Genomic DNA, 26,810 nt, shown 5'->3' with positions numbered 1-26,810 from the left:
TAAAACTAATAGAATAGCCTTTCGTGTCCAATACTGTAAAACTAATTAAGTCCGGTGCAGTGTGCTGCTACTATGTAAATGCCACAAACTTCTTTTGATGGAGTCAAAATCTTTCAAGACACGATTGTGCATTTAGAACTGTGAGGATTTAAGTTCTTAATCAGTAGTATTGACTGAGGACTGGCTGGCAGAACAAGAGTCGAACAAGCGTCTGTTCACCACAGTGACACAAAAAGACGAGTCAGATGTTCTTTTTCCTCTGCCAAGCAAGGTCAAAAGCAACTCATGGGATTGTTGCCCATTTCAAAGTCTGCAGCAAGATTGTTTGATGCCACATTTAATATCACGGTAATAGTTACATAGACACACAGATGCACATCTCACCTTGCCACTATAAAGATTATTTGTTCATAAAGGTGCAGTGGGAAACGTAGTTGTTACCGGGGCTGTAAATATAACAACTTCTGCTCACAGCTGTGTGCGGTTTGGAGTTGAAATCACATCCTGTTTATCATTCGGTTTGACAGATTCCTATCACTTATTTGTGGCATCTGCTCTCTCCCTCTTGCCCATATGCGGTACATATCCGTCCACATGCGCAATTAGAGCCACGGCGCTCTGTGGAGAACTTTGACTTGCACATGCCATCAAACTATATCTCTGTAGAAGTGGCCGTTGCCTTGGAAACACTGCACCTTTTCACACAGATCATGGTAGCTTCACTCATGCATGAATTCATAGGAGTATTGAGGCTTGGCTGTTCAGGGATTCATGACTGCATTGACTAAAGTGTTTGTTTGAGAGATGCAACTGTGGCGATACATAACTGACGTGGCTGAAAGTACTCTGTCCCCTCATCTGTTCAAATTAACCTCCCCTAAGCCAACATCCTACCGCTCAGACACGGTGTTATTGCAAGCAATACCAGTCTGTATGAGTGTGCTTGTTTGGATGTGGCTCTCTTTACCAGTGAGCGACTGTCTCCTCAGACAATGTCTTTCATATGAGATCTGTGCTTGTCGAGCCTGGAAGAGCAGAGGGAGCCTGCTGAGCACTCGATGACATTCCCTTCCTGAGTTGGAGCTGGAAAGACGAACCGCGAGACAGGAAGGTGGAGGTCATTAAGTAATGTCTGCTCTCTTGGCTCATTATTTTGTCCCATTCTCATGATCACTTCCTGCTCTTGTTTTTGTTTCCTTGTTAATTTGTTTATTCGCATCTCTGAACGATCACTAGACATTCAAACAGAAACTACATATATTTCTACCTGTGCCTCACGAATCTCCACTTTGGACTGTTTTCCTCCATATTTTGTATTCTCATTAGTTTGCCAGCTATCATGTCAATGCAGTGGGCATAGAGAAAACAACGGGGGATCTGAATCAACCTATAAGCTCTTGAAATGATTGTTTTTCAGATTTACTATCTCTGTCTGTTGCTCTTGGATTTAAATGGCCTGTGTTGTCTTTCTAACAGTGTGCAGGCGAATGGCCAGAATAGGTTTCTGCTAAACAAACAAAGCTAATGCATTTTGGTGACATGCATCAGCTTGAAGACGGTCATTCCTCATGTGCTTGCTGCTCCTGGACGGACACCATTGGAAGGTGAGAGATGGGAGAGGGGGTTGGGGGGGGGGCATCCAATTTCAGAGGTCAATGCACTCATTCATATCAGCTGGGAGGGAGAGGCTGAGAACTTTGTGGAATGTTCCAGACAAGGCGTCCACGTCTGAAGGGAGTATTGTGCGATCAAGATGCTGAAGTTGTCAGTTTGACACTGACTTTCCCCCCCTCCCGGCTCCAGTGGGCGTCTTTGTGCGACCGCAGCCAGCACACACAACAGGCCCAGTGTGACGTTACGTGCACTGGGTGGTTTCTGTTTTACCACCGGGCAGCATGTGGTTTTGATCGTCTTGTCCGAGACACGGCTCGTATGAAAGCGAAGCATTTAAAAGTAGAGATCAAAAGCCTCCAACGTGTCGGCTGAGGAGTTTGAAAAGAGGCAGCTTGAGGATGATGCTCAACTCCTCACCGCTTTTCAGAAAACTGTGCAAGCACTCTGTTCGTGGACGTTGAGCGGTCACATCTCTACACACTTTGCCGAGAAGGAGCGATCGATCATGTGAAGCGCCTCTTTGTGTTCCCCTCCCCCATAACTTGCCACGCGCAGTCCAAGCCGGCCTGTTTTATTTTGGTCTGACTTGGACACTAATCTCACATTGTGAAACGCCGATGTGCTTGTCTGGAGCTGTTTATTTCTCCAGGGTTGTTGACGTGTGTAGAATGCGAATCGCAACGTCACCACAGAGATTCCGTCCAAATGCCCATCAAATCAAAAGACTTGCATGTCTAAACATGTTTATTTTCACTATTTATTTTGCCTGCTGTTATTGCACCATACATTGTTACAAGCTGCTTTGGAAGAGGCATGTGATCCTTTTGGATAAGCTGATTATTCTGCATTTTTTCCTACCCAAAAATTCATAATGAAAAGATTTTGTGCTTTATGTGGCGATTATATACAATGGAACCTGTGTTTGCAAGAAGTTTTGCCACTCCAGTAATTTTAATGCTGCGTCCTTTTTGTGCAATCCACAGTTTGGGGATATTCTTTCACTCTATTTCTCCTTTGATAAACTAAACAAAGTCTCCTGATTGTAGTTATGTATTACTGAGTGAAGCTTGTTGGATAATTGCCTGTTATGTCCACATTTAATTAAATCCACTTCATAGTAAAATCTACAAAAACTGAATAATTTCTGAGGTGCTTCTCAGCTAAGATCAGAAGATCTATTGGAACTATCATGGGGAATCATCTGAAGAGCGCACATTTGATCACCCTCATGTAAAATTCACTGTGTTGCAGACATTGTGGTCCCTGTAGGAGATTGTACAAGAAGTTTTGAGATCATATGATTGGCGATATGTTTGAAAAGAAAACAATTGAACATAATCACAGTTGAGATGTATGATGTGAGAGCAGACCTAAGAACATTCTACGATTTTAAGTTGACTTATTTGTTTACCATAATCTTGTGTAAAAGTTTGCATTATTCTGGAATGGTTTTTGGTTATGAGGGCATGTTATCAGTAATACTCAGCTTTATGTATTCATTATATTTAATATACTGACTTAAGATAAGCTTCACTGACAGAACAGAAACTGCTGACATACTGTCTCTTAGCAGAAGTGAATATCTGCTTGATCAAAGTTAGGTTTACGATGGCTGCAGCCAATCCCACTATGAATGGGCTAAAACAGAACACGATCTGGACAGGTTATTCAGTCAAATCAATGGATGAACACAGACTGCGTTTACGTGGTCAATTTTTTTTAATGAGAGGTCAGAATACTTTATAAACTGATCAAGTGCAGGTTTTGGCACCCAAAAAAAACCTAAAACCATCTCTTTGAATCAGTGGGTGAATCTCATAATGCTTTGTATTGTTTTGCAGTGTATGATCCAACATTTTCCAGGAAGCTCTCTGGGAATGTTGAAGACGGATTTGTTAGTTGGATTAATCAAGCTTGTTGCTCACATGTGTTTCTTTTGTAACCACAATCCAAATAATCCTTATCCTTGTTCGGAATATGATATTGATAAAAAAAAAAAAGAAAAGAAACGATTATGACATGTGTAAGTGCAGCGTTTTCTTCTCAATCAAGCAATTGTCCTTTGCTACAGCTGCTAATTTCAGAATAACATGCATCAAGTGTCACACGGCTAGATGACAGATATGTTTTAATTGTGAGGCACATTCTGATCCCTCCTTTGATCTCATCCTAATTTTAATCACGTCGGCTCCATGTATTAAGACCGCAGTGTTTATGCGCAGTGATTTTAATGAGATCATCATTCAATCACACGCAGGCAACCACACACACTCCCAATGACTCCTACGGGCAATTTCAAGTCATGTATGAATTGTAGATAAATGCATTCTGTTCAAAGGCTTTGCATACTGAGTTGACTCTTATAGAGTGGATAATAATCTATTTTATATAAGTGCATAACTGCTGATGGTGAACATGAATACTTCGGCCTCTCAGGCTGGCATGGAGGAAAGTGCAGGTGACGTGTCAGCTTCCTGCCTGCTGAGTCCTTGTGACTCCTGTTTCTCACACGTCCCAGCTGGCGGTTCAAAATGCCCGAGCGCTGAATCCAGTCACACCTCCGAGATTACAGAAGTCAGCCCCTCTCGTTGTTTTCTGAGAGTCGCACCCCTCTCTCTGTCGAGGATTTCAGTTCTTCTAGACCCGGCAGAGGTCAGGAGGTTTCTGCGTTAGAAATTCCAACGAGGCTCAGGAGAGAGGTTGCCACAGACAGTATGAAATGGCCTTTTCTGTTCTCACGCTACGGCAAGTCTCGAATAACCAACACTCAGGGTCGTGAATTTAAACAAAACTAATTCATACTGCCAAGTCAATCAGTTTGTGTATCATCTAATTAGAAGCAGTAATTGGAAGTACAGTTGAAAGTGCTCTGACTGATTGATGTCTTTCTGTGGAATAAATGTAATAATCAATAGCGTTTATTTTAATGAATATAAATGACAATACATGAGGGTCAGCTCAGGAGGACATAACAAAGTGCATTTTGTTTTCCGTACTGAATTCCTTTAATTTTTCTTCTGTCAACAAATAAATAGAAATATCTATGGAGCAATCTGTCTTTGCTGTCACAACAAACAAGGTAATAAACAGCTGGATTGATGCAGACAAACATCGGTGCTTTAAATGAGATACTTCATTCACCAGACGGATGTTGTTTTGGGGTTGTTTTTTTTTATTATTATTACCGTGTCTTACAGCATGAGATCTGGACATCATTTTCAATGGGTGTTTATGCTGTTTCTTCCAACAATTCCAAGAAAGTAAAAGATGCAGGGACATAGATTACATTTGGCAGCATCGTTTGTTTATATAACTAGATTTTTTCACTCTTATCTTTTATCTATTGGGTGACATAGTAGTTCATCTTATAAAATCTTCTGGAAATATAAGAGCATCCACAGCTTTATGTTGCCTTTTGGTTGTGATCTTTTGTATCTGCGACCTGGCTGTCGGCTTTGAGGATCAGTGTGTGTAACGCGAATGGCAGCCAGGCTCTCTGGGAGAAAAGCCTGAAAGATACAAGCACAGAGGTCTTGTTGGAAAAGAAATGAAAAAGAGAAAAGTTTCCTTCCCCCAAACTCAACAATATCTAACTGTAAAATGGGGATGCCATGAGTGGAGAGAGAGTATGAACAATATAAACAGTGACATTATAGGGAACCATGAGAAAACCTCCACAGGCCCATGGAAAACATGCAAACTCTACTTAGAAAGGCCCGGACCCAGACTCAAACCCATGGTTCTTTCTCGTAAGGCAACAATGATGATCACTATCCCTATCTTTAGTGTTTGCTTCACTTTTGATAATAGGATCACAGAATTCAAATGAACTTGTGGTGCTAATTGGCGATTTCTTCTATCATGTATTTTTACGGAAACAGAGTTATCTTCGTCTCAAGAGATTGAACAGCATTGGCGTGATTAGGTGATGCATTGTGCGTCTGACTCTGCGTCACTGTGACTTAAGGCAATAGTCTGTTTATTACCATGTTAAAATCAGGAGCCTGAGTCATCAGAGCACAGTGCATCTGCTTTTCTCCAGTGTTACTTTACCCGTCTCTGTCTCTGTTTTCCTCTCCTTCCATTCCAGCTGCTGTTGTCTCGACCAACACATTTTATGAGTCTATAATTTACCAACGCATCCCTCTCCTGTTTTGCGAGAAGGGAAGAAAGCCTGCGCAGGGTGTAAAAGATTAAAGAGGTGTGTGAGTGTATTTATGTGGATGTCTGACAGCTGAGAGATTAGATTTCCTTTGGATTGTTTTTTTTTACTAAAACACACCCGCAGGCTGCCTCCCCCCCCAATACACACACACATACATTCACACAGTTTATTAATGGCAAAGATATTTGTCAGTAACAGTTTGTCCTGTCACCTCTTTTCAGTACAGCCTTTTGAATGAGTTTTGAAGAGAACTTTGCCTTTCGGAAATCTTTCTGACTTCATTTTGTACAGGAAATGCCTCCAGGCTAAAGATGCAGCGCTTTGGTCATTTCCCAACTAGACAGCAAAGATAACAGAGCAGCTGGTGCTGTTGTCTGTAAAGCTGGGGCACCTTGGAGTCCTTGGTTTGCTGTCATTTCTACCTTTTAATTGTATCAAACTTCATATGTGTACAACTACACACTGTAAACTGGGGTGAACCCAATCAAGTGTCTCAAGCTTTAGTGGATACTGATTACACCTAAGTTGTAGTGGCGGTGTCGTGGTTAACGGTGCCAGTTTTCAGTTACATTCAGTGGCTTAATTATTAGTAATTTTATCATGAATTCCTGATAAATGGACAGTAAAGAGAAAACATTTCCAAAAACATAAGCTATTAAATTGACGTCAATGGCTGGTTGAATGAATTTCAGATGCATTATCTCATATTAAATGGAGGATGCATCACTGCTTCATCTTAACCTGAAGAAACATCACAATCTCCAGTGGATAGTAGTTGATTTTCACTGTTGATATCTTTTTTTTCCTTCTAAACATGTGAATTCCATCTGAAATCCAAATGTTCCTGAGGTGCATACACAAAGAAAGCACCAATATCAGTGTCAGAATAAACTAAGATGATGGGACATTGTCCTGCAGGAATTGGGACATATGGCTTTCCACCAGGCATGTCGAATGGATTAGAGATGTCATGGATTTTTTGTCTTTTTTAACATCTGGAAGAGATGTACTTTAGCTGGATCAACCACAAAAAAAAACAAAAAACAAAAACACGACTGTCGCTTTTGACAGTAATGTTGAGAATACGACTGTGCACCCTTCCATATGTCAGCTAACAGTATGGACAAACATGTCATGTCATCATTGTTGTGTTTCCTGTTTGTTTGTTGGTTTTTGTCTTGTATCACAATTTACAACTTTTAATGCTAACTGTTGTATGATATTGATATGTTAGACAATTACAATTGCAGTTATTTCAAAAGTAAATGAGTACAAAATGATTTTGAACTGATTTACTGAAAATGCATCGAATTAAGTCAGAAAAACAAAACCCATCTTGTTCATTAAACTTAAATTGTGTGTGATTGTAATACACGTCACAATTTGAATAAAGGGAGGCAACATTATAGCTGGAACATATAGCAATCTACACATGTCGTCATAAAAGTTGTAGTATTTCATAACAATAATGAACTAGAAACATGAAGCTTCAGGTTTTCGGCATGATGCTTGAAAGTTTTCAGTTACATTCAGTGGCTTAATTATCAGCAATTTTATCATGAATTCCTGATAAATGGACAGTAAAGAGAAAACATTTCCAAAAACATAAGCTTTTAAATTGACGTCAATGTTGTGAAAGTGCTGGACAAATAATAGTTATTTCATACTGCGAAGCTCCTGACTTTGACAACTGTTATTTTCAAAGAGAAGAAAAATGGCTGAAAGGTAAGCTCAACTTTCGGTTTGCTATTTAGTGGTAACAGATTGAGAATCTGAACATAATACGTCCACTTGTTCTTTATCTACTTCCACCGTCTGTTATTCCTTACCTTCTTTGACAGAATTTATATCAGTGTCTTACTGCTGCGATAGTTGCAGAGTTTTTGTCTGTGATGATGGTGTAATTTTATTAATGTCGGATCAAAGACTGAGTTGTTTAGTCATGCTCATTTTATCAGCAAACATAAAGGACTGTAAAAGGTGAATAAAGAAAGATATTCTGGGAACTGACGATGAAGCACCATATGCAGAAATAGAATCACTGTAGAGTTGTGAATGCTATAAAACACTTTTTTTTTTTTTTAATTCAGCCCCATTAATAGATAATGGTGAAAAACTGCAAAGTGCAAACTGTTTCAGTTCATATTCTGCCTTAACATAAATCTGAAATCAATCTGTTCATTGTTTGAATAGTTCTGCAGTTTGAACAATTATTTAATAAGAGGGTGAAGAATAATGTGGTTTAAAATTCAAACAATATATTGGCGAAAAGGTGTATATATGCCCTCATTTCTTTAATAATGCACTCAAAGTACTCGTCAGTCCTCTACATTCTTTGGAATACACCAGCTTGCTTATGCTATTGGCTTTGAGGCTCTTTAGCTTGAGCAATATCTTTCCAGAGACATCCCATGTTGTTCCTGAAGGTCACTTGAATAATCCTTGATATATTCCCCCCAATACAGGATTGCTGCTTTTCAGCTCAATATCTCATCAGCAACACTGAAACACGGGACAGGAGAAGGAAGCAAGGGGCTGGTGACGGAGATACCAGACTGCGAGGTTGTAAAGGAGAGAAGATAACGTGAGAAGAAGCGGTGGGTCAGCGTGAAGACAGACAGGTGGGGGGGGGGGGGGGGGGGGGGGGGGGGCGATGGGAGCCTGAAGAACGGGGACGAGGGAACATGACGGAGCAAAAGAGCAACGCTGATCTTCTCCATGAGAGCCTGAAGGGAGAGAAGTGAGGGAGAGTGCAGGCATAGAGGAAGAGGGAGTTAAATGGTGGAAGCATATGACACAGAAATTTCATCAAGGCACCTTTGGGGCATCTTAGGAGACAAATTTTGCGTTAAGAATCAAGGAGTGAGCATATGGCAGTATGTAATATTGATGGCGCACAAGTGCCCATTTCACGGTGTGATATAACAGCCCTGCAGTGATTTCCGTGGCATTTAACAGTCTGCAATGTTGCTCCTGTGTCTCTCGCTGCTCTGGGGTCATCAAAAATTTACAGACAAACACGACGAGCATTTAAAAGCCTTAAGTAATAAAAATTAAGAAATACCGCCGAGAGGAGGACAGACACAGGAGATATGGTTGCTTAGGGTGTTTGAAATACAGCTTTGTGTCGCTTCATGATGGTAAGGCTGAGGGAATAAAAAGGAGCTCAAACAACAAAATGTTAAACTTTTGTTGTTTCAAAGGGAGGGCACCAGAGGGATGTTAACATGAAGTGCTAACACATCCTTCAGAGGTCACGGGGTCAATCTCTTGGAGTGCGTGCATGTGTGTTTGCACGTGTGAATAGCTGTGTTTGCTTCAGCTGACTGTATAGAATTCCAGCTGATACAAGAGTTTAAATTGTCGCTTGTGTCAAACCCACTTCTATTTAAACTGCAGGTATATATTAAAAAATAAATGCGAGCGATCTTTGTAGTGCTAGAGTGACAACCCCACCCCGCCTCCCTTTCTTTTTTTTAACTTCAAAGCATTTGGGAGGCTCTCATTGAACATGCATTGATTTTGCTGCCTGTTCTTCCTTCATCACCCTCCAGGGATTACAGAGCTTTAAGCCAGTGACTTGCAGAGATGGAGTGAAAGCTTCTTATTGAGCCACTCTTTCTCCTGTCGCACTGATTTAGGATCAGATAACTATACAGGCATCTTAATGGCAGCAATTTAGATCTCGAAGGTTGGCAGAATATTTAACATACCTTTCTGTGCGGGTGGTGCTGTGGACAGCATGGCCGTGCAGGGTCTTCTTTATCTTCACTGCTCTTCTTCACGTGACTCTCCTTCTTCAGTGTGCGAACATAAGAGACTCTCCTTTTGACGCTTCTGTCCTGCTCTACAGAGTCTGCAGAGACTTGTTTCATCCTGCTATGTTGACCCAACTTCTGATTGGTTTGGGAGGGAGCGCCCAAGGCCTGAGGTGTGGGCACTCCCTGCCAACCTGAATCCAGGTAAAGATGAATGCAAATGCACACAGCGGTGAGCAGGACGCCCAGACGCAGGAGCAAACCCAGGGTCAGTCGCTCTCCACACATGTCCATCGGTCCCATCTGCCCTTGTCTCACCTTAGTCCATCACCTCAACTTGAAGTTCTATTTTCCTGCTTCTTTTTCTAACCCATTCTGATCATCAAAGTCTCTTCTCTTCTCTTCTCTTCTCTTCTCTTCTCTTCTCTTCTCTTCTCTTCTCTTCTCTTCTCTTCTCTTCTCTTCTCTTGAGCCAGCCTCAGCTCATAACGTCCGCGTACATTTATATCATAAACCTGTGTGTCCGCTTGCACGTTGATGTTGAGGAGGCCGTGCAAGTGTAGCTTGTGCAGGACAATGTGTCCCACTCACTTTCAGAACTCCTCCTCGCATTTGTAAGTCCCCCTTCTTCCCAACAACACACGCCCCTTCAATTTCCTTTCGTTTCCTTTCTAATGGGCTCACATCATCACACACACACACACACACACACACACACACACACACACACACACACACACACACACACACACACACACACACACACACACACACACACACACACACACACACACACACAGCTGGATCTCGGGTTACAGATATGGGCAGGGCTTGCTACTTTACTACAGGTCCATGCAGCTCTGGCTCTCTCTCTCTCTCTCTCTCTCTCTCTCTCTCTCTCTGCCTCTTTCTCTGGGTTTGTTTTAGATGTGAAATGCATGCAAATGGGAAGTTGACGAAACTGAAATGTGTGTGAGTGCATGTAATTGGGGGAAGAACAAAATATTATAGGCTGTGCCAGTGCTGTGTTCATTCCTCAATTAATTTTCCCGACATTACAACTAATCAGTTATGTCATGTTTTGTGAATGTTTTTTTTTTTTCCAATGAAAAGAAAGATATTTATTAGAGCACTAAGCAGATTATTTTTGGAGGGAGACTTTCACTTGCATTGGAAATTGGATTTGCTTAACTTTGCAGAACATCCATACATCGTTAATTCCAAGAAAATGCAAAAATAATGACAGGGCTCATTTCATTCTGCAGTGACAAACTGTAGTCTTTCTCCATCGGCTTGAAAATAGTTCTCTGCTGCCCCCTTTGGAAGAAAAAGAGAAAATTGCTACTGGAGTGATTCCATTGAAGGGGTTACAAAAGTGTACACTGTAGTAGTGCGTGTGTGTGTGTGTGTGTGTGTGTGTGTGTGTGTGTGTGTGTGTGTGTGTGTGTGTGTGTCTGGCCTGAGATGTGGTGGGTAAATGGGTTGGGATGGGAACACAGATGAGATGATGGGGCGGGCCATCGTTGACCCTGGTGGAGACAGGATGGAGTGGACTACAACCACTGTGTGAGCCACAGCAGAGAACGCACCAATGTTTACAGAAACAGGGCATGGCCGGACCACCATCATCATATTCATATTGGGAGAAAGGAGATATATTTACCCGCTGGAACCTTGGATGCCAGTCGAACATTATCTTTGAGAACAAAGAAACATGTGGTCAACCACTGGAAAAATTCGCCATTGGTCACGTGCGTACTATGGAATTGAATCCTGGCGGCGCCACTGACTCAATTACTTTAGGAGTTGCTAATGAGTAAAGGACAGTTTACTTCCATTAGAACTTCAATTTTTCAGAAATTACTTCCAGTGATTTATTACTTTCAGTTATTACGTACGATAATTTAACGCTAATAACCAACCATAAATCCCAACAATTGTAAAAGCAGAATTTGCTGAAATAAAATGCCAATGTAACAAATAAAGTGTCTTCTGAGTTATACTGGGATCGTATGGTGTCTATTTTGTTGACTAGCTCGACTTCATTTCCTGCATTTTGTGTCACTGTCAGGAAAGAAAAAGCATGTGCAGCATCATACTCTGCTGCCACCCTGTGGTTCGTCACGAAGACTGGCCACCAACTCCTTGTGAAGCAGAGTACAATGTGACCTGACTGAGACTGTAAATGCCCAACTGGAATGGCCACAGACATAAACTGTGTGCATCCAGCTGTATTTATTTCAGCTTTATCCAACTTCCCAGGATGGCTACAGCCAATCCTGTCAGATTGTTGGTGAGTACAGCCTGTACAGGTCAGCAGTCCATCGCAGGGTAAACACGGAGAGGCAGGCAGTCACACACACTCAACAATCACATTCGTGGACAATTGAGGGTCAATGATTACCCTCAAAGGCATCTTTTTGGACTATGGGAAGAAACCCACCATGTATGCATACGGTGGACATTCGAATTACACAGAAAGATATTTTCAAGTCTAACGTGGACTGAATTTGGATATTTTCTCACTTGAAATATGAACCCTAACTATTTACTCCACTCTGCAACTCCATGCATATTTTTTGGCGACACAGAATATGTGTGTTGTATTCTTTTTCAGAATTTATACAAGGCCTTTTGTATCAATTCATTGATTAATTTTGTCTATTAGTTTTTTTTTGTTTATTTTAAATAATTTCATTTCATTTTATTTTATTTTTGTAATAATGATCGACTTTTAAAAAAAATAATTTTGCAACAGTTGGGGTTAAGTTGCACTCCATACTTTATATGTTATTCATATTTCAAATTTGGGAAGAATAATTTCCTCTCCAGTCTTCAGTCAAACAAAATCCACTGAGAAAATATCCTGCAGACTTGATCATCAATATTCACTCTTGCACATGAAGAAGCACAAAGGTTAGAGGTAAACCCTAAAGGTCAACCAAATCCTGATGTCACTGTCCAAAAACCTGGACACAAATTTTAACATAGTTGCCGTGACTGCTATATAACATCTATTATGTAATTGTACAAAGCAAATTTAGGAAAGAATATGTAAATAAGACTTTTTTTTTAAACAACAACAACAAAACAACTTTTTAAAAATGAAAGAAAAGAAGACAAAACCAGTGAAAATGATCAGGAAGAGACGTCACCTGCAGGAAGGAGTTCAGTTCTCGCTATCACCTAAACAAACATCAGCTCCTATCAGATCCACCATAAGCAGGTTTCACCACAAGCAAAACTAGACAAAACTGGAGTAATGTAGGTTCATTTGCTCGTGGCTTTTTCCTTTTTGTGTGTGTGCTGGGGAAGTCTTGCACAGTGAGAAACAACCAGTTGGTGAAGGTTACAGTGTGTTTGCTTTTAGATGGGACCAAAAATCCTCCTCCTCACACATGCACACTTTTTTTTTTCCGCCACTCTCACTGTAATATGAAAAAAATTATAAAAGCTTTCCCTTTCACAACTTCAACAAATATTATTGATAGACTTCCTTGTATCGTTGTATCCTGGCTGATTTCAGCCAACAATATCTGCTGTGAGAGTAAAACCCATTCTCGTAAAATCAGTGTGTAATTTTGAATGAAAAATAGAAAAGATGCCAGAGATTGCTACTGAATTGATTTGCTTGGGTTAAGCAAAGCTGATTCTTCTTAATAATGCAACAATTATTTGTTAATGTTTAAATATAAAAAGTGATGATTTTGCAGGATTTTTCTCCACATGAGGTGAAAGTATCACACTGGCGATGAGTTATTGCTATTTTCCGATACATCTGACCTGTTTTAATCATCGCCCTGTCTGCTCATGTCCCTTCTGAGGAGGTGAAGCAGGTAGTGTCACAGAGTGACAATAACAGTTTGTACCCATAATCCTGCTGAATCCAGCTTAGGCAAGGTGCTGTAGGTCAAATGAGCCACAAATGCAGTGGTGATCAATCATTAATCAGAAACAAAGACACAGAACAGTTGCCTTTGACTTCTGGAGGTTCTGGGCCTGCAATTCTGTTGGGCATCATGTACATGAGGCAGAAATGTGGTAAACGTGGCGGCACTTTAAGGACCAGTGGTGCACCTGGTGATCAACAAGTATTCTTGTCTCATGATGAGAATAAAACTAGTTCTGATCTGGGTTGGGCTTGCAGTTGAACATGCATTTGTAGGATGAGCAGCAGAGTGGCAGCATGTGAGCTGTGCCTAATAACATTTTGCAACAGAAGTCCACGAGGAAATACATTCCAAAACTCAAACATTATAATTTATGTTCCTAGTAAAAAGAAATGTCATTTACTTTTGATGATTAACGATGTATATTTATTACATTCAGAAAGTAAGTATTCCATTGTGATTACATACTATTGTCAAATTGTTTTCATATTTTATTTACTTATTCAAATGGTAACAGTTATAATCCTAAAATGACTGGTTCTTGCTTTCTAAATCTCACCACACACTTGACAAAGAATGAGCAGTTAATTAAAACAAGCGTCTCGTGATGACAAGAGAAATAGAGAAGATGACAATGTGGCTCTCCCATGTATTGAAAACAGCTACAGTATGACCTTAGAATTATTATGAATTCTCCAACTCATTATCACTAGGCTTAAGTCGTAAATGCCCAACATATTCCCAGCAGCTGCGTTTTTCTCTGGCTTTCAGAATGGCTTATCCTGAAAGGAGTATCAGTGTAGAAGAAATATGGCTCCATGATGTCAGAGACAGTGATATATACTGCTGGATGGTCTGCAAGACTATTTACAACTGAGTAAACAGTCCCGCTTTGACATGGACACTGCCTGTATCCTTAAATCGGGGTTGCCTGGTAAAGTTACATTAGTCTGTTTATTTCTGTGAAGTTGGAAACGCAATCAAGTGTAAAGGTGATCAAAGGTGAACCTATGTTTACCCAGTTTAAGCAGACAAGGTTATTTTGTGTGGCCATGTGGAAATTAGACTTTGATTACATTATTAATCTGGATTTGTCAATCTTATCTAATTTCAGGGTTCAGTTGAGGATATATGTTGTTCAGGCTGGTGTTGAGTTTAGGGGAAATCTGTACTGACACCACAGGGATTTCAAGATTTCTGTTTTTCATTTTATTATTTTGAACATTCACAAAAACAAATAAGCAGTTCATACCAATCAACCAAAACATAGCTCAGCAAACGATGGGTAAATAAATAACAGCAGAACAATACAATCCGGTTGCATGTCCGAAAAGGAGTGAGGAGAAGACTAACATATTATATCCCACTCCTTCGTCATTAATACGTTTTTTGTGTTGTTGTTTTTTAGCTTGCACTTATTCATTAATCAATTATATTTAAACGTGTTAGAAATATTATATTAAGACTAATTATCTGCTGAAAACATAAATTAATGACATACATTTTGTTAAAGTAATGTCATATATTATACATCATCATAAATACAATAAAGTATAATCATGATTATAGAAGGACATTATTCAGAATTTGACAAAAATAAATACTGATATATTTATTCTATCAGAGAAGACAAAATAACTCTACACTCTGATTGGCTACTTCCAAAGTGGAGTAGACAAGATAGATAGAAGTTGGGAGTTGGTGAAGACCAAAAATAGAGTTTTATATAAAAGTCAATTGAAAACATAGCGTGTGCGTCTGTGCGTGCGTTGCGCGCGCCTTGGCCACTCCATGCTCTCCATGCGCATTCCATAACGTAACGTAACGATCCCGAAAATATCTCAATTTGGCGTTGTGGCGTTCTTCTCCTTTCCTAACGCCGTTTATGCTTCACTCCAGGGGTTCGGAGTGGACCCCGGCGGACGACGACTTTGACGTCACGCGTCCTCTGCGCACACGCTGATGCGGGAAGCATGGGTGGCTCTTCATCGTACCGCGGCGCGCGCCTCCTTACTGGAGAGTCGCTCCTGGGACTCAGAGCTTCTGAGGCGCTGCGCGTGATCTGCTGCTCTCCGCTCCGCCAGGTACAGACGCTCCGGGACCCTCAGTGAGGAAAAAACCCCTCCATCGCAGCACCATGACAGTCGAGAGGATCTTCGACGAGCTCGGACATTTCAAAAGGTACCAACAGCGTCTGCACTCATACTTCTCTCCCCCCTCATAATAACTCTGCTGACGTTTTTATTTTTTTATCCCACCCAATTACTAGTTGGTATATGTATTTATATTCATAATCAACTACCTGTTGGGTATCTGTATATATTTGCCCTGTTGCAAATATGTTTATTTAAAAAGAGTAACAAGACTAAACACAAGCAGGCTTGGTCAGTTAACTGTGGACATGTTTTTCCCCTCTCCTTCAAAACACATGTGTTTTAGTTTTATCTCAGAGGAACTGTATGTGCTGCTTTTTTAATTCAAAACTTGCTCAGGCTCATAGAGCTGATTGCATAAAAAAAAAAGCATAATTGCATAATTGCAATTGTATTTAAATACATGCATTCCTGCTTTTTTCTTTTTTTTTACAGTGGTTGTTTCTTTTACATTCCACTCAAATATTTTATCTTTTTTTCATGTTTTTTGGAAAGTGTGTCACTTTGTTTTCCCCATGTTTCACTTCGATGTTTGGTGAAGAATTAGCAATTACTTTGCGTTCTTTTTATGTCACTCAATTTATGTTGATAATGTTAAGGAACATTGTTTGGCTGTAGTGTGGGCATTACACATTTTGTATTTCAGACATATTTTATAGATTATTCTACAAGTTCTGCTTTATTCATTCTGCTGTAAGAAATCAAGTTTTTGTGGTTGAGGAACTATTTGTGTATAAATTCCAGAAGCATGTATGTCATAGTTGTAAAGCAAAGATGATTTGTTTTAATCAAAGTTGCTTTGAGTTTTGCAAGAATGATTTCTCCTGGTGGTGACTTTTCCAGCTGCTATTTCACACCTTTTTTTTTTTTTTTTAACATGGTCTGACTTTCTTCTCTGTAGATTTCAGGCCTGTCTGTATTTTGCAGCAGCCTTTCAGGCCATAGCGTGTGGCATCCACTACCTTGCCTCCGTGTTCCTGGTGGAGACTCCAAACTTTGTGTGCAGTGTACCTGGCAACATCACCCATGTCCTGTACAAAAACATGACAGGATCAAGTCTGGAAGACCTGCTGCCGGTCTTCCAAAGTGGACCCATGGTGGTGAGGACAGCTGGCGGGGAGCAGTGGGAGCTCAGCCGGTGCCATAGTGCCCTGCGCATCGATCCGGTGGACTTCACCTATGACTTTTACGGCAACAAAACAATGAAAGCATGCAGCGGGAACTTTATTTTCGACCACAGCGAAGTTCAACAAAACATCGTGACGGACTGGGACTTGGTGTGTGACAGAGAGTGGCTGGCCAAGCTGTGTCAGCCCACCTTCATGCTTGGCGTGCTGATCGGAGCGGTGGTGTTCGGCGACATTGCTGACAGGTAAGCCGAGATTTGCCGGAGAAGCACGTGGGTGTTTTTGAGCAGAGGTTGAGTGAAATTTATGAAAACAAATGCTGCCATGCAACCAGAGCTGGCTCGCCATTTGCCGACGTAGGCAATTGGTAAGTGTGCCGGGGCCACCAGGGGGCGCCACAGTGTCGGGAACATGTAATTGTTTTTATATGACATCGCTTTACCTTGGATCAAATGTAGACATGTATTATCAGGAGACATTTGTTCCAGTTTTTGTTTGGGTTTTGGAAATGGGATAAAGTAAGCCCCGTTGTTTATCCTTCCGGGATACCTCGGATCGCTGTTGTATGTGCCCCAGGCCAAATGTTTGCCTATCTTTGCATCTTAACTGACTTAAATGTTCCTGTAAACAACAAAAGTTTCGCCATCTCAACTGGTTTTCCGTGAAGTCTTATGCAGAGATTGTCAGTTCATCCGGGCAGTTGGTACTTGAATGCGATTGCTTCGCTTGAGTTCGGGGGCGGTACTTGAAGAGACATACATGCACTTGTGCCTCCAAACTAATGCGATACTGTTCTCTCTAATCGTTAGCTGTTGGTGTGTGAACATTATGATTGCCGGTGTCATAGAGCTCACAAGAATGAGTGGCTATGGAGTAAACTACTGTGAGTGTCACTGATCTCACTTTTTTTATATTTGATCTCACCAACATACTAGATTAGGATTAAGGATATTTTAGTTTTTATTACAGAAGCTGGTGTCAAGTTTCATGTTTTTGTTTGTTTGTGTACTTATCCAGTAATGATCGAATGCATACCTGAGGTCGTGATAACAACAAAGTCTTGCTTTCTATGACTCAATATTATTAACATGTTTTACTATGTGTGTGTTTGGAAGTGCAAATCGTGGAAACGGCCATCATTTAACACCCTTCAGTGAACATAAATAGAAGTAGAACCAAAGGACTTCTAGTAACCACAGTCCTATGCAAAACATGACACCTATACTGTCCATAACATTAAGTACACAGTTTTAAATGTTCTTCAAAAAAGAAAAGATGTATCGGGGACAGTTCTATGACATCAACCCAATGCGTGTGAACATGGCCAACTTGACGTGCTTTAGTTCAAACTGGGCATGAAAGGTGAAAGTGCAGATTCTCCGGTATTTTCATGCATAGCATCTTAATAAATTGTTCGGAAAAGAAATATTCTCAGTGTTCTCTGAGTAGCAGATGTCAGAGGTCAGCGGATAATGGGTAAATATGTTCCAGATCACAGAAAGGCAACAGCAACAGAAATAACCACTCATTACAACCACGACCATCTCGGTGCACACAACGTATTGAGCATTAAAGCAGATGGGTGGCCACAGCAGAAGACCACTCCTAGAGACTCCCCTGCCAACTAAGAATAGAAAACCGAGGCTCCAGTTCATTTGGAGTTGGCCACAACTGAGCAATATTAGATTGGGAAAACACAACCTGTCCTAATATGCTCGACTTTTGCTTAAATGTTCAGAATATCACATTAACAGCAAGTACTGTTTAGGTTTCTACTCCTGAGATAATAGTGTCATCAACTCAACTTTAATCAATGTTGGCAATATCTTCTTAGCGCTTTCACTCCAATCCCGTCTCTTCTGGCATGATTTGGCAGGCTTTTTCTTTTAACCATAACTTTTAGAGTTTATGGTATCGAGATCATCAAACACAACCAGGAGGCAGAGAATTATAGCTGTAGTCCATATAGTAGTCATTACTGCCCCAGTGTAATCTTCCAATCACAGAGATGATTTACCAGCATGTGAATCATTTGTAACAGAAGCTTTTCAGCATCATCAAAAAACTGTAACATTGGACACCTTGCAGATTTTGAACGTTGGGAATTATCTTGCAAAAAGGGGCAGAAATACAAATTCTTGGCACAGTTTTGACAATTCTACATCCACAAAATCAATAAATGGAGAAATACAACAATTAACTCAACTTTGGCCCGTCAAACAGTCTGAACGGTGTCTCTACCACCTTTCCATAACCACCGTCTTCTCAAAGTTATGTTCAGTAGGGAAACATCTCAAACTGGACTCTCGAACTTCACAACGAGTTCATTGTGCTAAAAGTGTGTCCTCAGTCACCAGATCGCCATCCAGTAGGCCATGCCTGGAATGTGGACCAATGAGAGATTCACTCTGAGGACGTGCAGCCAACAAATCTACAGCAACTGTGTGATACTGGCATGTCATTATCAATCAGAATCTGAGGAATGTGTTCAGCACTTGTTGACATGAGTTTTCAAGGTGAAAGTTACTCCAGCCCAGCACGGGCAAAGTTTATTTAATGTTGATGGTGATTGTATATTCTGACTTCCTGTGAAACCTCGCGCTCCTCATGATAACGAAATAACTCGCCCTACATGTCTGAAATTAAACTTTCTTCTTCATCCTGTGTTTGACTGTACATCCCTGTGATCTATTACCTGATCTCTCTCTCTCTGTCTCTCTCTCTCTCTCTCTCTCCACCAGAGTCGGTCGTGTTAGGATTTTGATGTTCACCAGCCTTTCTCAGTTTGTGCTCGGGGTGCTTGTAGCGTTCTCTGGAAACTACTATTTGTTTGTGGTGCTCCGCTTTCTTCTTGCCATGGTGAGTTCAGAGTTTTCACTGCACTTTGCACATATGATAGATAGATAGATAGATTAATACTAGGGATGCTCGATATTGGCTTTTCTACCGATATCCGATATTCCGATATTGTCCAACTCTTGATTTCCGATACCGATATCACCGATACCGATATCACTGATACCGTTATATGCTGGCTTTTTACATCAAAACTGTTAGGTAACAACAACATAAAATATCTCCTACTGTGGAATTAACACATTATGCCTAATTTTATTGTGATGCCCCACTGGATGCATATGTGAATCAAACATGGCTTTCCAAATGTACACAGTGAGAAAAATAAGAGAACAACAACTTAAATTCTGGAAAAAAGTGCCATATTTATTTAGTGTTAGAGAGAAACCTCAACAACAAACTCAACAACACCACAGACAATATAAAAAAAAAGGAAGAGGCATATCTTCAGTCCATTAGTTGTAAACAGTCAATGAATGAATAACTTGCCATAACTTGTCAGATAATATACTCAAACTGGGCTCAGTCTCTTTTAAGAGTAACAAAATAGTGTAAATATAAACAAGAAAGGCACAGAAATGCTCACAAAATTAAAACAGCCCTCCTTTAAAGTGCAACAAAAACAAAGACTGAAGTTGACTCGTCCATATAACTGGTCTATTTCTTTTTCCCATGTCCTCATGTGTAAGAGGTAGATTTTTCTGTATGAATACAAGCATCTCAGCATTGTCGCAATGTATGTGATTTCTCTTCTCATCAATGATGTGGGCACCAGTGCTGAACAGTCGTTCACTGTCAACACTGGTGCAGGGTGCGGTCAGGTACTTGCGTGCAACACGAGCACCAGCAGGGAAGAGGGCCTGGTTGAGCCTCCAGTACTCCACGGACATTTCATTCACCGGGCTTCTCCTTCTTAGCCACGAGTCCAGCGTGTTGTTAAACGTCATCAAGCGCGCCCCCGTAAACGTCCCATGCTGCGTTCATGCAGACTCGGAAATTCCAATATCGGTTGTAAAAATCCGATACCGATATTTCCAAATGTTACATTTTTAAGTCAATATCGGCCGATAATATCGGCCCGCCGATATTATCGGACATCCCTAATTAATACTTTAATGATCTCAAAGAGAAATTCACAATTCATATGAACAAGATCAGGTTATGCCTTAAAGATGAAATTGGGCATGATGTTTCTGTGATCGAACAACAGTTCGAACAACAAAATGCAGAGTTGAAATGAAGCAGTGATTAAGACTGAAGCAGTAGTTAAGAATATGAGCGATGCACAGCAGTAGGGAAAGTCGGAAGAAACCGTGTTTGTTTTGACTACATGCTGTGTGTAAAAGTACCTTTACAAGCTAAAAGAAGGGAGTCATTACGGCTACAAATACCAAATGGCAGTTAAGTTGTGCTGAAAGAGTTCCTTCTCCTGCTTCATGGTTTCACTCCTCCCTTCCCCCTCTGCTCCGTCCTCTTTAGCTACAGCTGTTGTTTTTCACATGGAAGCGGACCCTCAGATAGCGCCGAATAAGCCACGCACTGGGACAGTTTCTCGTCGCCAAGAAAAGCTTTTGCACATTTATAAGCGAATAACGAAACTATGAACCATGAAGTGATTCGTTAGAAATATATATATATATTTTTTTTTAATGTAAAGAGCAGCAAGTTCTCAGTGAGACTGTTTCGGTCTGTTTCTTTAACACACAAGAACTGGAATTTGTACATGATAAGCACTGACAGTTCTTGCATGATCTGCAGCTTAGAAAGGTCAACGTTAACTTCAGAGAGCCTCAGCTATGCAACTGTTAGCTGATATAACTTTTCTACTTGTGCTCTTCCTGCAATTAGAACTCAACTTTAAACTGTCGTTGTTTGCTTTGGATACAGTTGACGCTGTTTACTTAAAGTTATAAGAGCTCAATTTGTGGCTTGTATTAGGAAAAAAAAAAAAAAAGCAGACTCTGAATATTAATAAACCAAGTCCTGAGCATTCTGTGGCAAAAATACTGACTCGTAAAAGAACTTAAAAATGAAGCATGACTTCAGTTTTACGGTCATAATACATGCATAATTAAGGGTTTATTCCCAACTTAGCTTTTTCTTAAGTATTCAGGATGTTTTTGTATTTTGTAATATTTCCAGCACAGTTATTAATTCCTGCAAAAGAAGGCTATGTGCTGTGGGTTTCCTCCATTTTTGAAAATAATAATAACATACATCCTTCTAACTATGGGCTTCTTTTCCTTCTTATTAAACGTTTTCCTGACAGGTGTCCAGCGGCTATCTGGTGGTGGCGTTTGTCTATGTGACAGAGTTCACCGGCAGCAAGGTGCGCACCTGGACCTCCATGCATGTGCATGCAGCCTTCGCTGTTGGCATCATGGTGGTGGCGCTGACCGGTTACCTGGTGCGCGTTTGGTGGATCTACCAAATCATCCTCTCCACCTGCACCTCTCCTTTCCTGTTTTTCTGCTGGAAGTTCCCCGAGACGCCCTTCTACTTGCTCGCAAAGGGCCGTTTCAGGGACACCCAGACCCTGCTGGACACCATAGCACGCTTCAATGGACTCGAATGCACACTCAAGGCAGAGCAGCTCCTGGAGTCTCAGAAGAGCGACAAAGACGCGGCTTTGATAGAGCGGGAGGACCAGCCAACCAAGCCGGAAAAGAAGCTGTCCATCCTAGATCTGTTTGGCAGCTGGAGGATGGCGGCTCGTACGTGCACCGTGTGGTCCATCTGGTTTATCGGCAGCCTGGGCTACTACGTCTTTTCTTTGGGCTCCGTCAATCTTGGAGGAAATCAGTACATGAACCTCTTTCTTGTTGGTAAGCGATTTGTTCACAAGTATTCATTTACCTGGGGGAAAAAAAACACGGGGCGCACACTCTTTTAGACTGAAACTATATGCATGGTTGAGCTTTCTGTGTCGTTTGATCACATGTAAAAACATGGTGAGTTTGCCTTTGTGCTTCAATGTGTGTGTGATGCAGGTAGAAACTTTTTGCAAATATGCATTTCCATTCATTAGGCTTTATCCATGCCGGTCTAAATTTAACCCTAACTAATGCAGTTATCTAGGGTCATACATTAATATTATGAGAAGGCTGTAAGATCATTTATCAAGTGAGTTTTTGTTTTTGGTAGCAGCAGATTTCTATCTTCTTCAGACTGAATTACTTGTTGTCTTAAAGATTTTTCCCAAAACAAATGAGCTGCTCGTGTGATGCTGTCGCGATGGCCCCAAATCTCCCCATTCGTGTCATAGGACCTACAATTCTTGTTGTAACTCATCATTTTCAAGGTTTACTTTCCCCTCAAAATCCATGTTCAACGAGATTTAGTTCATTCAACAAGTATTTAATGTGTTCATGTGTTTACAAGTAGCATATACATGTATTCCTGGATTGCAGCTTCTAGTAAACATGCGACATAACACTTTTGCTGAGCTTGAACAGCACTTCAGGTTATTTAAGTCCGTCAGATAGAGTGTCACGGTGTCGGTCCTTCGACAGTCGACGGCCACTGACCGAGCGTGTCTGTGATTGACTGTTTCCAGGTGCAGTGGAGTTGCCCTCCTACCTGGTTGGCTGCTTTGCAATGGACCGGATCGGGAGGAAGATGACTTGCGCTCCAGCTCTCCTCCTGGCTGGGGTGGCTTGCATACTCATCATTGTGGTACCTGTACGTAAACTGATTCATTACAAGTGGCCTACAAACCCACTTTTCCAATTTTGTTAATATTTGTTGTATATTCAGCTGCGCAACCATTTTGGTCGTCATCTCAGGATAATATGCTTTACCTTTTCATACCTTGATTTGTAACTGCATTCAAAGTGCTTCACATGTGACATTTTAGGCCCCATCATTTCGAGCACCAGCGGCGAGCCAGACACAAGAATAAGCTGCAAGTCATTTTTACAATGCCTTCACAGTCTGTTTGCCTTGGGTTTATTGTTCTGACTGTGCTCTGGGTCTGGACCTCTAACATGTGTGTTCAGTGCCCTGACCCAAGTTAGTGCTACTTGCTGATAAACAGCTGGTGGTTCATGTTCAAGCAAACAGGACCTTTGACCTCGGGGGCCATTGAGAGCGCAGCACTCAGCAAATGTGAGGAGGGAAATAGTCATGTGGACAAAATTGATATTGCAAAGAGGACAAGTAGTAAATCTTTCTAAGGAGTAAAAACTGATGAAACATAATGAGAATCCAATTTGAAACCTGCATGAAAAAGACATAATTCACTTTAAGGACAAAAATTGCAATTACAAAGCATTTTTACTGCTCGTGGTTTCTTATAGTTTGACTTTACTAACAATGAACTCCCTCTTACTACACCATCCAGTCAACATACAGTAGACGTAAACACACTGAGATATTTCACTTAAGGAGTACTGAACCTAATTTAGAGAGAGACAGAGAGAGGGGGGGGGGGTGATGTTTGAGTAAATCAACAAAAATAACGATTCCAGATTCTTTGTGCTGCTCACCTTTGAACCTAACAGTACAAACATTTACTAAACTACTACTTGGATGACATGCACAAACACATTAACGTTCAGCAAATACCCAGTAGGTCTTTACCTAATTTTCAGGATGTATAATCGTAACAGCAACATTTGAGATTGTTCAACCAATGATGAACTTTTATTACCTTATTTGGCCTCACATGTTATGTTTTCCTTTTCGTTATCTTTGCTGTCCTTTGTTTTGGTGAATTGTTGCTGACTATGTCCTTTGTGTCTTAGTAACCAGCTGAGCTACAGTTCTCTTGCCAAGTACTTGTGCAGCCGACAATACGTACATGTACAATCAGTCATACACTGTCAAATAGTCACATCTTAACATTTGGTATGTGGCGGCAAGGCTGGAGCGTTCACATTTGTTCATGTACTCACTAAGAAACACAAACATATGCGAGGTCACTTGTACAGGTAAAGAGTATTTGGACTTACATGCCGTTTAGACATGTTTACATTTTGCTATTTGTTCAGTGCTGTTACGGCTTACTCGGTTGTACAAAGAAAAGTAGTGACTGGAAACAGTTGAGTATTTTTAGTTTTAGGTTTTTTGTGTGTGATGGAATCAGCTGTAAAAACGCTTAAAAGTAAGAGCTTCACACAACACGCCTCTCTACATTGACAAGCCGTGTACACACAAAAAAAAAAGTAAGATTTGAAAACATGACATTGACTTAGTTGCATTGCATCTTGGTATTATTTTTCAGGAAATAGAAGCCCTGGCTATTGCCCTCAACATGATCGGAAAGTTTGCCATTGCGATTGCCTTCGGTCTCATCTACCTGTACACCTGTGAGCTTTATCCAACAATAATCAGGTACGGAGAAACACACTCACAAAGCTTGCCTCGTACCCTGCAGATGCACTCATTGAGTAGATCTCAAATTTGTTCCTTTATAACTTTACTATGATAAACATGGGTTGATGTTTGTAATACAAAAGAAAAAGAAGGAATTAATGGTCTTCTTCACTATAATTTTGTCAGATTGTAGATTGTAAAGCAAAAAAACCTTTTAAGTCATAGCATAAATGCAAACCTTTTATAACTCAATACTTGATACATTTCTGTATGCATACATTTAGAATTTAATGACTGCTACTCAGATATTTGATTTAGATTGGTCCTGACTGTGCGTCGTCCCTTTCAGTTTGAAATGATGGAGTCCGATCAGCCTTTCTGTTCTCCCTGCAGATCCCTAGCAGTAGGTACTGGCAGCATGATGTGCCGTGTCGGCAGTGTGGTTGCACCTTTCTGCGTTTACCTAGCTGATGTCTGGACGTACCTACCTCAGGTACCTTAAACCTTAAGATGTCTCTTTACACTCCATACATTCACTCTACTTTGCACCATGTTCTCATGAGTCATATTCATGAAAGGCTCATGGCAATATGACTGTTTCCTTTTCTCTATTACAACCTCTGTGTAGGTCATTGTGGGAATCCTGGCTTTTATCATCGGAGTGCTGACGTTGTTGTTGCCGGAGACTTTAGGCCAGCCTCTGACCAACACCTTGGAAGAGGCTGAAGATCTGGGACGTGAGCCCAGGACCAAGCAACCACTCCCGAGAAATCGATATGGGGAGGATGGGTTGGAGATGAAACCATAAGAATTTATTTTAATTTTACGCATGTAAACAATACAGTGTGATATTAGTATCTCCAAAAAGTGCCTTAAAAAACAAACAAACCCAGCAACAACATTTATAACCAGTCAGCTTTTAACTGCTATTTCTCAGGGCACCGTTATCACTGTGAAACAGCATTTTTTCTTTTTTTAAGCTTATTTTGACATCAATTTCAATTCCATCTTGTTTAAGATGCCATTGAGCTTTGCTCTGACTGTTCAGTCTGTGCGTGCCTTTTTCTGGACTGTAGTGAAATGAATGGGTGTCATAGTTTTCCATATGCGTCTCCAGCATGTGGAAACCATACCCTGCTGAGTCGGACTGCATTGCTGTGTTCAAGAGTCACAATATGATCTCCAGATGTTTGGACCAAATACAGGAATGTACCACAACAGTGTGGAGATGTGTAGCTGCCTTACAATACCGGAGTATACTACTCTGCATTATTTTCAACCTGATGGAGGCAAAAGCTTAAATTTTGTTTTCCAAAACGTGACGTGATTGAAGCTGTTTCTGCTGTCACTGTTGTGCTTTAGTCAAAAAGAATATTTTTCTATAAATGGTTGCTTTTTTTATTGGTTGTTTTTATTCTATGTTGAAACAACACATAGGAAAGCTGACAATGACTTTGTTGATCTCCTTTTCTCAATACAGTTGTAACTTTTTGAAGCTGGTGTAGTTTTACAGTCTTATGTTGGTCGTCTTACAGTGTTTCCTAAACATGGCAAGAAATCTTAATTAAATCTTTTTTTTTTTTTTTTTTTTTTGATAAAACACCTTCCTCAGAGTCCTCTCTTTCCTTCTCTCTCTGTGATTCAAACCTGGGACTGGAAAATTGGGGGAGTTTCTTCTTGTCCCTCGGCCCACCAATACGGACAACTTCCTGTTTGCAGGGTAAAGTGTCCCACCTCTGCAGCCCCAGCTTCAATTGCACCATCCAGCACATAAAACCCCCTCTGTGTTCCATGACCTGTGTGTGTGTGTCTCTGTGTGTGTCTGTGTGTGTGCGTGTGCGTGTGTGTGTGTGTGTGTTCAAAGTGTGACTTGAACCAGGAGTCTGCCAGCGAATGTGAGTTTCCAGTTAAGTCATGATGCTGATGCAGTA

General features: G+C 40.8%; 2 protein-coding genes across 2 annotated transcripts in view; one reads left to right on the top strand and one right to left on the bottom strand.

Annotated features, from left to right (window-relative positions):
- The window catches only part of mettl24 (methyltransferase like 24), a gene marked incomplete at its 3' end in the record, with an annotated part of 32,030 nt that extends 21,948 nt beyond the window's left edge, over nucleotides 1–10,082 (bottom strand). The window contains exon 1 of the mRNA XM_080513910.1: nucleotides 9,493–10,082. Within this exon, the coding sequence (XP_080370036.1) occupies nucleotides 9,493–9,840 (348 nt within the window). The 5' untranslated portion in view covers nucleotides 9,841–10,082. The remainder of the gene's footprint in view (nucleotides 1–9,492) is intronic.
- Nucleotides 10,083–15,424: 5,342 nt separating this feature from the next.
- On the top strand, nucleotides 15,425–26,486 carry slc22a16 (solute carrier family 22 member 16). The gene is made up of 8 exons (XM_080513809.1): nucleotides 15,425–15,608; nucleotides 16,482–16,952; nucleotides 19,449–19,566; nucleotides 21,833–22,388; nucleotides 23,120–23,244; nucleotides 24,788–24,897; nucleotides 25,273–25,372; nucleotides 25,508–26,486. Exons 1-8 carry the CDS (start codon nucleotides 15,565–15,567, stop codon nucleotides 25,685–25,687), a joined length of 1,704 nt encoding a protein of 567 aa, XP_080369935.1. The 5' UTR covers nucleotides 15,425–15,564; the 3' UTR covers nucleotides 25,688–26,486.
- The last annotated feature ends 324 nt before the right edge of the window (nucleotides 26,487–26,810 follow it).

This window comes from Blennius ocellaris (genome assembly GCF_963422515.1).
Source record: "Blennius ocellaris genome assembly, chromosome: 18".
NCBI lineage: Eukaryota > Metazoa > Chordata > Actinopteri > Blenniiformes > Blenniidae > Blennius > Blennius ocellaris.
Note: the sequence above shows the minus strand (reverse complement) of the source record. Positions and strands in the feature narration are given on the sequence as shown.

Excerpts from the sequence above, each read along its gene's own strand:
- slc22a16 (XM_080513809.1), top strand. The coding sequence starts at position 15,565 with ATGACAGTCGAGAGGATCTTCGACGAGCTCGGACATTTCAAAAG. Across the intron at positions 15,609-16,481 it reads GAGCTCGGACATTTCAAAAG|ATTTCAGGCCTGTCTGTATT; the intron begins GTACCAACAGCG and ends TCTTCTCTGTAG. Across the intron at positions 22,389-23,119 it reads CATGAACCTCTTTCTTGTTG|GTGCAGTGGAGTTGCCCTCC; the intron begins GTAAGCGATTTG and ends GACTGTTTCCAG.